The 14,537-nt window shown below is 31.5% G+C and overlaps 1 protein-coding gene across 1 annotated transcript; it reads right to left on the bottom strand.

Moving 5' to 3' along the window:
• Nucleotides 1–3,328: 3,328 nt before the first annotated feature.
• LOC134695841 (sialate:O-sulfotransferase 2-like) lies at nt 3,329–6,108 on the bottom strand. The gene is made up of 4 exons (XM_063557277.1): nt 5,984–6,108; nt 5,383–5,504; nt 4,410–4,548; nt 3,329–3,401 (listed from the first exon to the last, which is right to left on the bottom strand). The coding sequence occupies exons 1-4, from the start codon at nt 6,096–6,098 to the stop codon at nt 3,397–3,399; spliced, it is 381 nt and encodes a 126-aa protein (XP_063413347.1). The 5' UTR covers nt 6,099–6,108; the 3' UTR covers nt 3,329–3,396.
• Between the last annotated feature and the right edge of the window lie 8,429 nt (nt 6,109–14,537).

Here is a 14,537-nt window from a genome sequence, read left to right as displayed (position 1 = left end):
TCATCTCTTTTGTCGTAAAGTTTTGTTTTCAACCGACCTTTATTTTCAATTTCGAGATGTAATTCAAAATATGACGCCGATTTAACTGCATATGTTGCATCCTTAATCTCCAGTTCGATGGGATGGATGCGTTCAACATAATGACCAAATTTTGAATTATTTAGTGAAAGAACATCATCTACTAGTATATAGCAGAAAGTAGAGCTGAAGGATATTGCTAACTTCTTATCATTAATCTTTCATCAGGTTTACTCTTGCACAATAGACAGGTTCTTTATTTGTGCGTTTCAGGGTAATAGAGGTCGATCTGGTCAATGTATTTTATTAGACTGTCAATATTTATGTGCCTTATTACTAACTACATATGAAAGTAATCCTACTATGATTACTTTGTATTTTATAGGGTTGAATTTAAGAAATCGTCTCACATGAACATGCTTTGTTTAATTGTACATTTGATATTTGAACCCATTACATGGTTTGAATTGTTATCAACCGACCCTCATTGTCAATTTCTAGATGTTAGTCAAAATATGAGGCCGACTTAACTATTTATCTACTATCCTTCATCTCTACTTCGATTGGATAGATGAGTTCAAGATAGTCAACAAATTTTGAATTATTTAGTGAAAGAACATCATCTATGTAGCGGAACGTCAAATAAAACGATATTGCTTTTTTCTCTCCCTAAGAAGTTCCTGTATGAAATCAGCCTCATAATAATAAAGAAACAAGTCGGCAAGAAGAGGGGCACAATTGATTCCTATTGGAATGCCGATAGTCTGTTGAAAAACACGACTTTCGAACTTAACAAATATGTTGTCAATCTAGAAATCATTTGAGCAGCTTGATAATGTCAGTTTCAGAGATTATTTTGCTTGAATCAGAGTGATCCTTTACAAATTTACAAAGTAGGATTTATCTCTCCCTAAGACAAGATACTTGTATCTACGTTGGATCTTCTGTTTTGTATGAAACAGAGCTATACCAACTCTTTCAATGTCGTTTAGTTTAGAATGTGTCATACTTGTGTAAGGTGAAGAAAGGTCCACTGTTGCAAGATGAAAGAGAGTTAGATTGTACATTTTGTATGTATTCTAAAAAATCTTTGGAATTTTTAAGTAATCACATCTGATTCACGCCACCTCTAGTATAGGCAGTTTCACAATAACTTTGAAACCCGTCTTTGATTGCTGATAGAATAGATGTTAATAATTTAGAAAGAGGTTTCGTGGATCACTTGGAAGACCCAGCAATATACCGTTGTTTGTAAGGTCATTTATTTAGTTTATGTATCCAATACAGTGATGGAAGATCCAGCTCTTCATCTTTGGATGAAATTTAAAATAAACAAAGTGAATTGTCAATACCTAATTTGTTTATCAAGCAGTCAATGTAACGAGCTTTACAAACAAAAAAGATGCTATTAGGGGCTTTATTTGCGGGACAACAACAAACTTGCCATGAAAGTAGGATAAGTGTTTTGCAACCTTTGGGTCTTTAAAGTTTGACGTAGAATGGGCATTGATAGACTCATTCAGTTTCTTAATTCTGATTTCGATCAACGACCTCACCACCTTGAACCACTAGGAAAGAGTGTTTACGTCTTCCTTCTCGGGGTTAGTCCATTACCTGGCATAACCCTCGACTGAATCCCTCAACGTTTTGAAATAGTATTTTCAATTGATGGATTTAGGTTGACGATATTTCGGACAGGAATTAAATTTATAAAGGTTTGTATAAAGAAGAAAATTTCTCACATGATATGTCTTCATAAACCAAAAGAAAACAAATCGTATAAACTTTGCTTGATAGTGTGGAACATCCAATTACTAGTCATCCCTTCATATCATAACGTAGAACACAATGACAATGGTCCATTCATGGTCCATTCATTTCTATTATCAGTAAAAGTACAAAACCTTAGCCTTGTGTTCATATGGAACAAGTTTTTGAAAATTGACGCAAGGTGATCATGATTTCCTTTTGTTTATTATAATTATAAAACAATAAAAAAATATAAGTCAAAGGAGGGTGACTTACGATAGTTGCTTTACTCATTATAATACATGTAAATGTCCTAGACAAAGGAGGATGAACTAGAGCCATTGTGTTCTAATTATCACAGACAAGGGATTGACATTAGTATCCTTAATCAATAGATTAGAGGACACGACCTCATGTCATTGTGTACCTAAACACTAAACTAAGTAGTATAACCTAAGATCATATTGTTAATTTCGTCTTGCGTCTGGTAAACAAAGAGATAATCCCTGGTGTTCTACATTTATACACAAAGGGGGATTATTCGAGCCATTTTTGTCAGTCCTGATAGGCAAAACAGTTTTATAATTGTTCCGCACCATTAAAGAAAATAGACTGCCTGGTCCAGTGACTGGTATTTTTTTTATTTTTAAATTAACTGCGATCATGAACTAAGGTCAAGGATAACCTTCAAATTTGTATCAAACTTTATTATAATGGGCTACCTCTACATGTTTCATAACCACACACAATCAATCAAGTTTGTTTGTATTGTTCTCGTCAACTTTTTTGACTCCTTTAAAATATCTCCAATTTCTGTTAAGAAGACTCCTTTTTACGTTGTATCTTTTTTTTTTAAAGTCCTGCGCATTCCCCGTAAAATCATTTGTGGAATTTATTGTAATGTGACGGTAGACAATTTTATCTGGTATATCTACGATTTTATTCTATCTTTGGTTCACTATTTAAAAGGGTACGGTCAATAGTCTTGTATCGTCTTCCTTATTATCCTCAGGTTTACTCAACATACGATTGTTGTTCTTTTTTGGTGTAAAGGAAAGATTTTCAAGAGCAACTGTATAATGTATACACATTTTGTTTAGGATAGTAGGACTTGTGGCTTCTTTTAGCTTCATGTAGTAAAAACTGTTGTTCAACCTAGACGACTATATGTTTTTTTTGTCAGTCAACATACGTGGATTCTTCGCCTTAGGTATATAGCTGTATTAATAGATCTTACCCCAAGATCTTATTTTTACGTTAAATTCTTCCATATGAGAGAAATGCATATATTGATGTACCCTTAGAATAGTCTTTTGTACGTAAATGTGCCGTTTTTACGTTAGACTGTTTTACAGATCTGTTCTTTAGGGGCCTTTTTAGCTAACTATGTGGTAAAGGTTTTGTTCATTGTTAAAGGCCGTGACCTATAGTTGACAATTTCTGTGTCATTAAGCATTTGTCTCTTGTGAAGAGTGCTTTCATTTGCAATCATATCACATCTTCTATTTCATAAAGCTTAAGGCTGATGAGTTAGATGAATTTGTTGAAAGTTTAGAAGATTGCATAATTATATTTTATTTAGAATAACAAGTGAAGGAAGGTTCAATCTTTTCTTTGTCGCTCAAATCACTAAACTGAAAAATATAAATGTGTTTAAAAGATAACATGAAATAATTGTTGCAAGCTGTATATGCATTTATTTTTGATCTAGGATATCACTGTATTTCATATTTGCTATTATTTTCAGTGTCTTTGAAAAACTGTTCAATGAAAAAACAGTTTTAATCTACTCCATGACGTAACATAATCTTAACAAAAGTAGCTAGTAGTTGTCAGTGATATAGTAAGAACTTATAAACACTTCGAGTAACTTATGGTTAAATAAAAAATCTGACCTTTAATGACGTCTATACAATACGAATTGTCCTCATTATTGAAGATTTTACAGGGAAATATAGTCATCTTTACCCTTTGCTTTGATCTTAATGGAATTCATTAGCAATTATACCACATTTGTATTATATGTATATACAATTCGTTTAAAGTAGATTGACGTTATTTAATATATTTTTTTTTACTTAATGTTTTTCGAACTTATATTTGTTGTCCTTATTTCTTATTTCTGTTCATTCTGTCTTTGTGTATGGAGTTTTTTCTGTAGTTATCTTTAGTAAGTAAGTAAATAGTTTATTTTAGTGTCACGATCCAACATACATCATCACATAACAATCTTTAAACCCATATTAGATCTCTGCCTTTAAGACATATGAGACACTTTCATCCTTTTCGAACTAAAAAATGTATTATACTATATTGTAAAATAAATATTAAAAAAATTAACTTTTTATATGATACTAAAAATTCTAAAAATTCGTTTGAGTTTATTGATACAATGAATAAAAATTAAAAATTTACAGAATGATTTATCTTCCGTTTAAAATAGTTATCAAAGGTACTAGGATTATAATTTAGTACGCCAGGCGCGCGTTTGGTCTACATAAGACTCGAGCTCATCAGTGACGCTCATATCAAAATATTTATTAAGCCAAACAATTACAAAGTTGAAGAACATTGAGGATCTAAAATTCCAAAAAGTAAAATAAGATGCATTGTCTAAGCTAATACAAATAGTAATAAGGTACCTCTGTAGATCGAATTTCTCCATGGTCCACCACACATCCTATGTGGTTCTGAAGTGCATACCATGTTACATTGTAACTCTGATGATTGTGGATAAGCCCGATGGTTGAGATAGTTACCACAAAGGCACTGCTTGCCATACTGGAAATTATATCAATTCAACTTTTTAATTTTAAAAAGAAAAATTCCGGAATAGGTTCATACACGTGTCAGAAATATACCTTTCAAATATGTTTTGTTTTTCTAAGATCATGAAGTTTTTATTTCTTCTTTGGTATATTCATCATGGTTTTTTGAAGTTAATGTTCGCACGACAGAAATATTACATTACAGCAATACAATTGAATTTGAAAATAAAATAAAAAGAATAGCAAACCATCATCAACACCGGTCTCGCTCGAAAACTAAACTTAAGAACAAAGCCATTGTACGCAACATGTGGTCAGCAAGGCTTGTTTGGAATAAAGGAATAAAAACAAACATACTTTTTTGAATTACAGATTTGAAATTGAGAAAGGAAATGGAGAATGTGTCAAAGCTACAACAACCCGACAAAGAGCAGACAACAGCCGAAATGTAGCGAGAAACTCCCGCATCCGGAGGCGTTCTTCAGCTGGCCTTTTAAAAAATGTATACTAGTTCAGTGATAATGGACGTCATACTAAACGCCTAATTATACACAAGAAACTGAAATTAAAATCATACAAGACTAACAAAGGCGAGAGGCACCTGACTTGGGACAGGCGCAAATTTGCGGCGGGGTTAAACATGTTAATGAGATCTCAACACCCCCTATACCTCTAGCCAATGTAGAAAATTAAACACATAACAATACGCACATTAAAATTCAGTTCAAGAGAAGTGTGACCCACGCATGTATGACTTAGTATAACACCCGACATTATAAAAAGGAAACCAACATCTTCTTTTGACATATAATGAAATTATAAAAAAAAAAATGAAAAAAGGGTTTACCTGTAGTCCAAGATATCTATATCCCCTGCAGAGATGTCTACACTTCCCTAGACTCATATTACCTTCACCTGCAAATCGCGCCAACAATCTCTGACTTTTGTCAACATAACAGCCAACATAACCTGGATAGAACAATCAATTACAAGCTAAACGAATTACAAACAATTGTTTTCCTGGATTTGGTAATAATAAATAGGAAAACGCAATAAAAAGCTTAAGGCTACTACCGTTAAAATTTCACCATACCGACATAAATAAATGTCAAATAATACAATTTTTCTTCTTCTGGAAAACATATACATACTAACAAATCATACTTCTTTTACATCACATTCGTCTTCAGTCTTTTTTCATGTAAACGCAGATACCCTGAATAGTTATCAACGATCTAGTATTACAACAGATAGATCAATGATTTAAATTATTATTTGAAACACTCTTTATCCATAACTATTATTTAAAAAAAATATATATAGAAATAATGTGTCACGTAGTTGCGTCATTTTTATGACAAGGTTTTGATTTTATGATTTGAAATTTAATCATTTTGGTGAATGTCCAGATATTATTCATCTTTTACAACTTAAGATTACATTGTTACCTAGATAATGCCCCATTCGCATAAAGTCAAAGGCATCCACATTAACTATTGTCAGACTGCAGATAAGAAGAAGTAGCGTAATCCTCATTGTTGTACTAACACTTTCTGAAATCATCAAATGTTCAATTGTGTTGATGCCTTGTTATGATTTCGAAGCGAGATCAATTTTTATAATTTTTGTTATAAATAAACAGTGAAAAAAATATGTGTCTCTTATATTACGGAACAAACGGATCATTGCGCAAAACAAAATTGTTTTGATTCTAATTTGTGAAATAAATTCAATGTAACTTTAAATAATAAAACAAAAATAATGTTTCTCGTCTTTTTATCTACCCTACCCTACATCTTTGAATTAGCAGACCATTATCAGCACTGTTTGAGTTTATTAAAATATCAACAAACGACAACAACTGAATTAAAGGCTCTTGACTTGGGACAGGCACATACATAAAGAATGTGGCGGTGTTAAACATGTTAGCGGGATTCCAATCCTCCGCCTAACCTAAAACAGTGGTGTAACAGTGTAATATAAGAGCAAACTATACAAATCCTTTCAAACGGGCATAACTCAGCAAATGAATACAAATAAAAATACATCTAACAAAAAAAAAACAGAGTAGACGTGACCGGGTAGTTGTATATCCTAACAACAAAAATATAATAAGTACAGATCTGAGAGTACTCGCAGTTACTAGTTCAAAGCCACTAACAACTAATAAAACAATCATGCATCTAAGACTATATTCTTACCAAGATTTCTGTATATGTAGTTTGAGACTCAATGCAAAGAAGTGAACCACAATTAGGAGAAGACGTCACTAATGTCACTATAACTTGTGTCCAATCCCTTTGGCTACCTTTGCAAATGAAATATGTTTAACCCGCTATTGGGACAACCAATTTCATATTTATTATTCTTTGTAACAATTTTTCATTGCTGCGTCAACTATATTGATTTCCTTTGCATGTAATTGTTCCCTACATTTGAATTTTAAAAGTGTAAGAAAATTGATTTCTTGTCCTAAAATACCGTGTGTTGCACTTTTAAACATTTCTTTCTGTTTTTTTTAAACATGCTAATTAATAAGCAAATAATTGTTATTACACGGCTGTCTGAATATACATTAAAACATTAGATGGAATGCAATTATTTCAAACGTGTCAGAAAACATGCACATAGAGTACTAAGCTGACAATAATTCAAGTCTTGTTTTCAAATTCTTTAAAAATTGAAACAGGGGTGGGGCTACAAAAAGAGCTTTAAAGAAAAGTAACAGTTAAATCGAACAATTACTAACAAGTCGAGTAAACTCTTCAAACCCTTCAAAAGTATTAAAAAGATGTTTCAACATTTCGAGGATTTGGTAATATTTTATGTTTAAAAAGTTCATATTGCTATATAAGCAGAATATAACTTCTAAACCTGAGCAAAATGATTCTACATGATTAAAACTTATCATCATCCAGTGCAGATTTATTCTCCGACAGTATATTGGTAGGTCTGGACTTTTAATCATCATTTCTTTTCTCTGTGTAGTATCTAGTTAGACGTTATTTCATTTTTGTGTACTGCTTGTTGGCGATAGTGTTGTCATTTTTTTCTATTATCCATATGGTACATTTTGTTTTCTGTTCTAAAACATATAGTATAACTTTCCTTATATACATGTAACCCCGTAAATTTCGGTATGGGTTACATTAAAATCTGTTAGTATATAATCGACGCTGCGGCTGCTTTAAACGCAAGAGCGTATACAGAATATACATTTTTTTTCAAAAGTGTACAGTTTGAAAGCTCGGAGAAGATTGTCCAATCAACAGTTTACAAAACATATTGTTTATTAAAGATTGTCCAATCAACAGTTTACAAAACATATTGTTTATTAAAGATTGTCCAATCAACAGTTTACAAAACATACTGTTTATTAAAGATTGTCCAATCAACAGTTTACAAAACATATTGTTTATTAAACGGCTTAAAACATTACAAAAGGTTTTCATAAAATATATCTATTATTGTTTAATCGAATGCAATAATAATCGGAATATTGTCCATGACTAAACTTAGTTAAATAGCGATAATTGCTGCTTTTGAAGCTGAGTGTAAGATATAGACAATAATAGTGTATTGACTTGATATATAACGATATATAGATGAAGCTACGAAACGGGCAAATGCGAGGCTGTGCCGAGCTTTACCCCGTTTCGGACCGAATCCTTATATCGTTGATATGTCAAGTCAATGCACTATTAGTGTCATTAAACTGCAATCTAAAAAATAATTTGCAATTGTTGTTTAATGCGTTAAGGTTTCACTAAAGTCAAAATATAACACACTACAGAAACATCTTAACTTTGTCTGTATTTCTCAAAATAAACTGAATAAAGTCCTAAACTTTGGAAAAATATGTTCATTTAAACACACTTAACCAAACACACTGTGTAAAATGTAAGTTAACTTGAAATTTTTGTGTTATGGTCAAACCGGTTTTTGCGGTGAACACTAAATTTGAAAATTATTACATGTAATGCAGAAGAAGCGAATGTTGATTTTTAAGAAAAGGTTTTTGATTTACGAGTTTCAGTTAATTTTATGGATCTGAGTGAACAAATTTTGAAGATACAATAGAGAAAGTTGACAAATGGCATTAAAACATATTTGTGTGACAAATAAACATCAGCTTGTACTGCATTACATGTTACAATATTCGTTCATACCTATTTAAAACAAATCAAGTCATCTCAGAGGCCTCCAGATTTTTTGGAAAATTAAGTGCTCATCCCACAAGCCTTTTTGACAATAACACAAAAAATTCAAGTTTATTTACAATTTATATGTTAAGTTTGTTTAATTGAATATATATGTATTCCATATTTAAGGAATTTATGCATTTTACGTTAAGAAATAAGGCAAAGTTAAGACGATTATGTAATGTCCTATATTTTGACTTTAGTGGAACCTAACGGTTATTTTTTCGATTTAAATATTGGGTGAAATCCCCTTCAAAAAGACCTCATATCATGTTCGCGGGGAAATATACAGTTACCTGTTGAAACACACACTCGATGGTGAACGAAATCGTTTGAGTATGGAATAAAATATCAACCATAAGCATAACACATAATTATATATAGGTTGCAAACACAAAATGTTAACAAATGACATAATGTTTTTCCAATAATTGTAAAAGAAACAAGAATGAGTCGTTTCAGCCATCGGAAACAAGAACAGGTTGAATATGTCGTTTGAATAATCAAATATTATTTCTGCAACTTCTACTTAAATATTCATAAGGAAAAGTGATATCGAATACAGTCAACACATTTTGACTGCTCAAATAGAACGAGTGCGGTATAAATAGACAATAAAAGTACATTGACTTGACATATCAACGATATAAGGATGAAGCGTAGAAACGGAGAAATGCGAGGCTCTGCCGAGCCTTTTCCCCGTTTTGGGCCGAATATTCATATCGTTGATATGTCAAGTCAATGCACTATTATTGTCTTTATACTGCAATATAAAACAAAAAATCAAATGTTGTTTAATGTCTAAATTTTATCATTTGATTTAATTATTGGGAAACTTCCCCCTTTTATATAAAAAAGGCCTCATATAATGCAGGCGGTGAAATAAGCAACACGGTGAAATGTACATTACCTGTAAATTCGCAATCGATGGTGAACGAATTAGTATGAAAATGAACTAAATTATCAACAATAAGCATAAAACATAATGAGTCAAAGTTTGCAGACCAAAAATAATTACGAGTGAAATATGTTTTTCATATAAATTGCAAAAGAAAATAGTATAAGTTTAAATCGTTCAAAATACATTTAAAACAAGAACAGGTTGAATAGGTCGGTCGTATGAATAATTTATCATAATTTCGGCAATTTCTATTTAAATATTCATGAGGAAAAGTGATATCATGTCAGTGACTGTATATGCCATGGAAATATACGGTCGACGCATTTTGACTCCTCAAATAAAACGAGTGCGGTATAAACAACTATCATCTCTCGCATTTTTTTGACAGGCATCGGATTAAGTTGTAAATAACTGAAATATATTATCTAGTTGGGTATTTTAAATTTTAAATAAAGAAACATTGTACTAAAGAATATCTAGAATAATATAGATTACATACCTTAAAAAACAAGAAATATTCAATTTAAAAATAAAACGAGAAATATACAATCTTAAAGGAGAGTTCATTTATTGCCCTTTGCGAATTATGCAATCCTAACGTAACGTTTCTTTCGGTAATACTTGTACATGAAATAATGTGAAAGCCCGATTATGTAAATGACTGTCGGAAATGTCCATATGGTGCTAAATTAACTAAATAAACTAAATTATCAACAATAAGCATAAAACATAATGATTCATAGTTTGCAGACCAAAATATTAATAAGTGAAATATGTTTTTTTTATATAAATTGCAAAATAAATAATATAGGGTTAAATCGTTGTATACACTTAAATCAAGAACAGGTTGAATAGTTTGTATAAATAATTAATTATCATTTCGGCAATTTCTATTTAAATATTCATGAGGAAAAGTGATATCATGTCAGTGACTGTATATGACATGGAAATATACGATTGACGCATTTTGACTGCTCAAATAGAACGAGTGCGGTATAAACATGTATAATCTTTCGCAGTTTTTTGACAGGCATCGTTTTAAGTTGTAAATAACTGAAATATATAATCTAGTTGGGTATTTTAAATAAAGAAACATTGTATTAAAGAATATGTAGTAAAATATAGATTACATACATTAAAAAAACAAGAAATATTCAATTGAAAAATAAAACGAGAAATATACAATCTTAAACTAGAGTTCATTTATTGCCCTTTGCGAATTATGCAATCCTAACGTAACGTTTTTTTCGGTAATACTTGTACAAGAAATAATGTGAAAGACCGATTATGTAAATGACTGTCGGAAATGTCCATATGGTGCAGTCTACTCGTACTGTTAAAGTTTTTAATTATTTTTGATTGATTAAAATTTACTATGTTTACATGTGTCCTTCGGTTTATTGAGAGTAATGATCGTGAATGAATACCAAACAGTGGTTAAATATTGAGACTTGATTGTGAAAGCTCTGATACCGGATCGTGAATTTAATATAACCCAGAAAACATATGCAAGGTCAATAACTAGTCAACCTCTTTTTGGTTCCAAAAGATAGCAGTTTTACAAAGTTCTTAAAATGTAGGCTTTTAGCTTTTAATTGGAAGGTAGAATACTTCTGCTACATACATATATGCTGATTTTGACAATACAAGGCGCATATAACGGGAACTAGCATCATTAAGTCATGCTAAATTACTGGAATCTTCACAATTTAAGCCTTTTAGTTAAATTCAAGACGGTTTCCATCTAAATGGAAGTGGCCGCATTTGTGCTCATTCATGATATTTAAATGTAAGTTGTATTTGTTGATACTATATACCTGTAACATATGTAAAGATTGAGAATGAACACGGATTCGACCACCTTCATTTTTGATAAAAAAAACATCTGAAAATGACATTATGGCATATTTGATAGATTTTTCATATTTTAGCTTGAATTTGAGCGTCTGTAATGTCTTTCGTTATCAGTTCAAAGCTTTCACATAAACAAATTGAATCGACCGAACTAGACACTAAAAGTGTTTGAAACGTGTCTAAAATTGTTCATTATATGAACCTGAGATTTCAGGCCAGAATCGGCCCTTACTGGACCTACTCCTTTATAAAAATCTTTGCTGTCTGTCAAAATGGTTGAACATTATAAGTGGTATGCGAGGAAAATCCAGATTTAAACTTAATCATTTTTACGAAACTTCAAAAGACAGATTGCTCCTTGACATAACAATGATATCAAAAATGTAAAAAAACAGGATTTTTTTTATCAAAAAATATCAATACATTTAAATTGAATGAATCAAGTGGTTTTGAAAGATATTATGTGTAAGTATAATCAGAACCTCGGCAAGAAAAAAAGAAATATTTACACAAACTTGATATTTTGGATTGTGAAAGATCATGTACCGCATTTTGAAGATCGTGAACATTTTAAGGATCATGAAAGATCTGATGTTATCGAGTCGTTCAAATCATTCTTCAAATATATGATAATTTATATTTGTTATTGGTTTAGAAAAAACTAGAATTGCATGACTAACTTGGGTTTCTTTTGTTGATGATGAATTGGGCTATTATTGTTTAATACCATTGAATCTTATTATCTCATAACACCACACAGACTAGATGAATTATTAAAGCAATATCAGTCCACTTGTCCGTCCTTCATAAGTTTCATTTTCTTATGAAAAAAATGGTATTGTTTTATTGTGTATTTATAATTTTCATTGCTCATTTTTATCCCCATTATAAAATTTTAAATCGATGATCCTAATTAAGCATTTCAAAATATTCTGCTATGTTCAGACCTCGACTGTGCCTTATTTTATTGATCAAGGTTTAGTTGCGTAGTCAAGTACGTACCACAGATTCGTTAATCTTTAGAGTACAATGTAAGTAATGATTGTAAGATGTATATTTTCGACTAGGCATAGGTTACCTTAGCCGTATTTGGTACAACCTTATGGAATTTAGGATCCTCAATGCTCTTCAACTTTGAAATTGTTTAGCTTTAAAACAGTTTTGATATGAGCGTCACTGATGAGTCGTATGTAGACGAAACACGCTTCTAGAGTACTAAATTATAATCCTGGTACCTTTGATAACTATCAACTAACCTGGGCCTTATTATCATGCATCACTGGGTAATGTTTATTTTATGTGGTTTGACCTTTTGCTGATATACCTGTATCTATAGGGCCACTGCATGTCGTGTTAGGTGTACATGTCGGTCTGTATATTTCCTAAATGATGTTGACCTCTTTTTCTTTATTCATCGATCTTAATTTGTTAAGTTTCATGGTTTTGTCAGTTTATTAGATACTAAAATCAAAAGGGCAATTGTATTTGATATATTGAATGATAGTACGATGTCTATGTCTGGCTCAATAATAATTAAATAATACAAAAACTAAAAAAGTCCATTTTAACGATAAAATGGAAAATGAAATACTTGTGCAAAAAAACATTTAGCAAATCAGTTCTGAAAAAGTATAAAATTATACTACGTTACATAAATTAAAATCATAACAATAGAATCAATGAAAAAGATAACCAAAGGTAGGAATGCAAATCTGCCACAAATCAACTCTTAGCTAGGTTGGAAGAGTGGATCGTTCCTCAACAATGTAATATCTTATGTTCATATTTTACAGTAGAGAGATTTGAGCGACCGAGACAAGATGGGACCAACGTCCACTTTTGAATTTTAAGAAAAGATTTGATCAAACTATATTATAGTTGCTCATAACAATATGCTCTTTTTCCATTATTAATAAGATATGTGTAACAAAGTAAAACAGCTAACTTCACTAATCTAACCATCCCTCTATCCCGAAAAACAAAATCATAAAAAAGTCAACATACAATCTTCAATGATGAACATGAGTTACTACTACATAAAGCTCATATTATCACTAGTCTAAACAAATCCGATATGAGTTAAACAATTGCTTTGGGTTATGATAACAGTTATCATTTTGTGACGATCCGAACAACACTGATTCTATTTGAAAATACACTGAAGAAGATTATGTCAAAATGCTGTCGAGATTGGAGAATTTATATTTTATGAGACAATGGGTTTCCAAATGAGTACTAATTGTGCACCCTTATTTTCGACATGTTTTTGTAGTCGTATGGTGCAAAATTCATTCACATATGACAAGCGTTTGTGTTATTTCTTTTTCCCACTTATACTTGATGTGTTCCCCTCGGTTTAAAAGGAAATCACACTATTGTTTATACGCATCGCTCTCGGCGCCGCCATAGTGTCGTAACTGTATTATGACGTCGCCGTTTTCGATTCCGTCGTAAAGGTTGCCAATTCATATGAAAAAGCGATCGCTCGAAGGTACGTTCCACTAAAGCAGGAGAAATGATATTCTAATGCAATTTGGATGTTACAATTTTTTTCATTGGCTAAAAGTTGCCGTCAAATCCACAGTTGACCAGGCGTAACTAAGGAGAGACCCGCAATTTTGAATTGATGAATCAACAAATGTTCGATTACTACTATATAATCGAAAATAAAACACCACCTACCTCGAATTTGCCGTTTTAATGTAATTTTATTCGAATTTGAAGCGTACAGGTAACGTAATAACCTCCAGTTTGTAAGTTTTCATTTGTATGACGTCACGTTTAGCCATGACGTCTTTGTGCCAAAATCATTCATGAAGTTTCGTGGAATTTTTTTTATTTGACAAATTTAGACAATTTTTTAAGTTTTATCGTATTTTTTTCTTTTTGTAATGCATTAGAATCGGAATAACAGTACTGTAGTTGAAGAGTTGCCACCGTCAATTTTGATTTGACGGTCGCAAATCTCCGTTTTACTGTCTCCACTACGCGTCGCCAGTAAAACTGCATTTGCGACCGTCAAATCTACAATTGACGGTGGCAACT

This window comes from Mytilus trossulus, chromosome 14, assembly GCF_036588685.1.
Source record: "Mytilus trossulus isolate FHL-02 chromosome 14, PNRI_Mtr1.1.1.hap1, whole genome shotgun sequence".
Taxonomy (NCBI): domain Eukaryota; kingdom Metazoa; phylum Mollusca; class Bivalvia; order Mytilida; family Mytilidae; genus Mytilus; species Mytilus trossulus.
Note: the sequence above shows the minus strand (reverse complement) of the source record. Positions and strands in the feature narration are given on the sequence as shown.

Coding starts and splice junctions, on each gene's coding strand:
- LOC134695841 (XM_063557277.1), bottom strand. CDS start 6,098: ATGATTTCAGAAAGTGTTAGTACAACAATGAGGATTACGCTACTTCTT. Junction 5,505..5,983: donor GCGAATGGGGCATTATCTAG/GTAACAATGTAA, acceptor TGTTCTATCCAG/GTTATGTTGGCTGTTATGTT. Junction 4,549..5,382: donor ATAGATATCTTGGACTACAG/GTAAACCCTTTT, acceptor TATAATTTCCAG/TATGGCAAGCAGTGCCTTTG.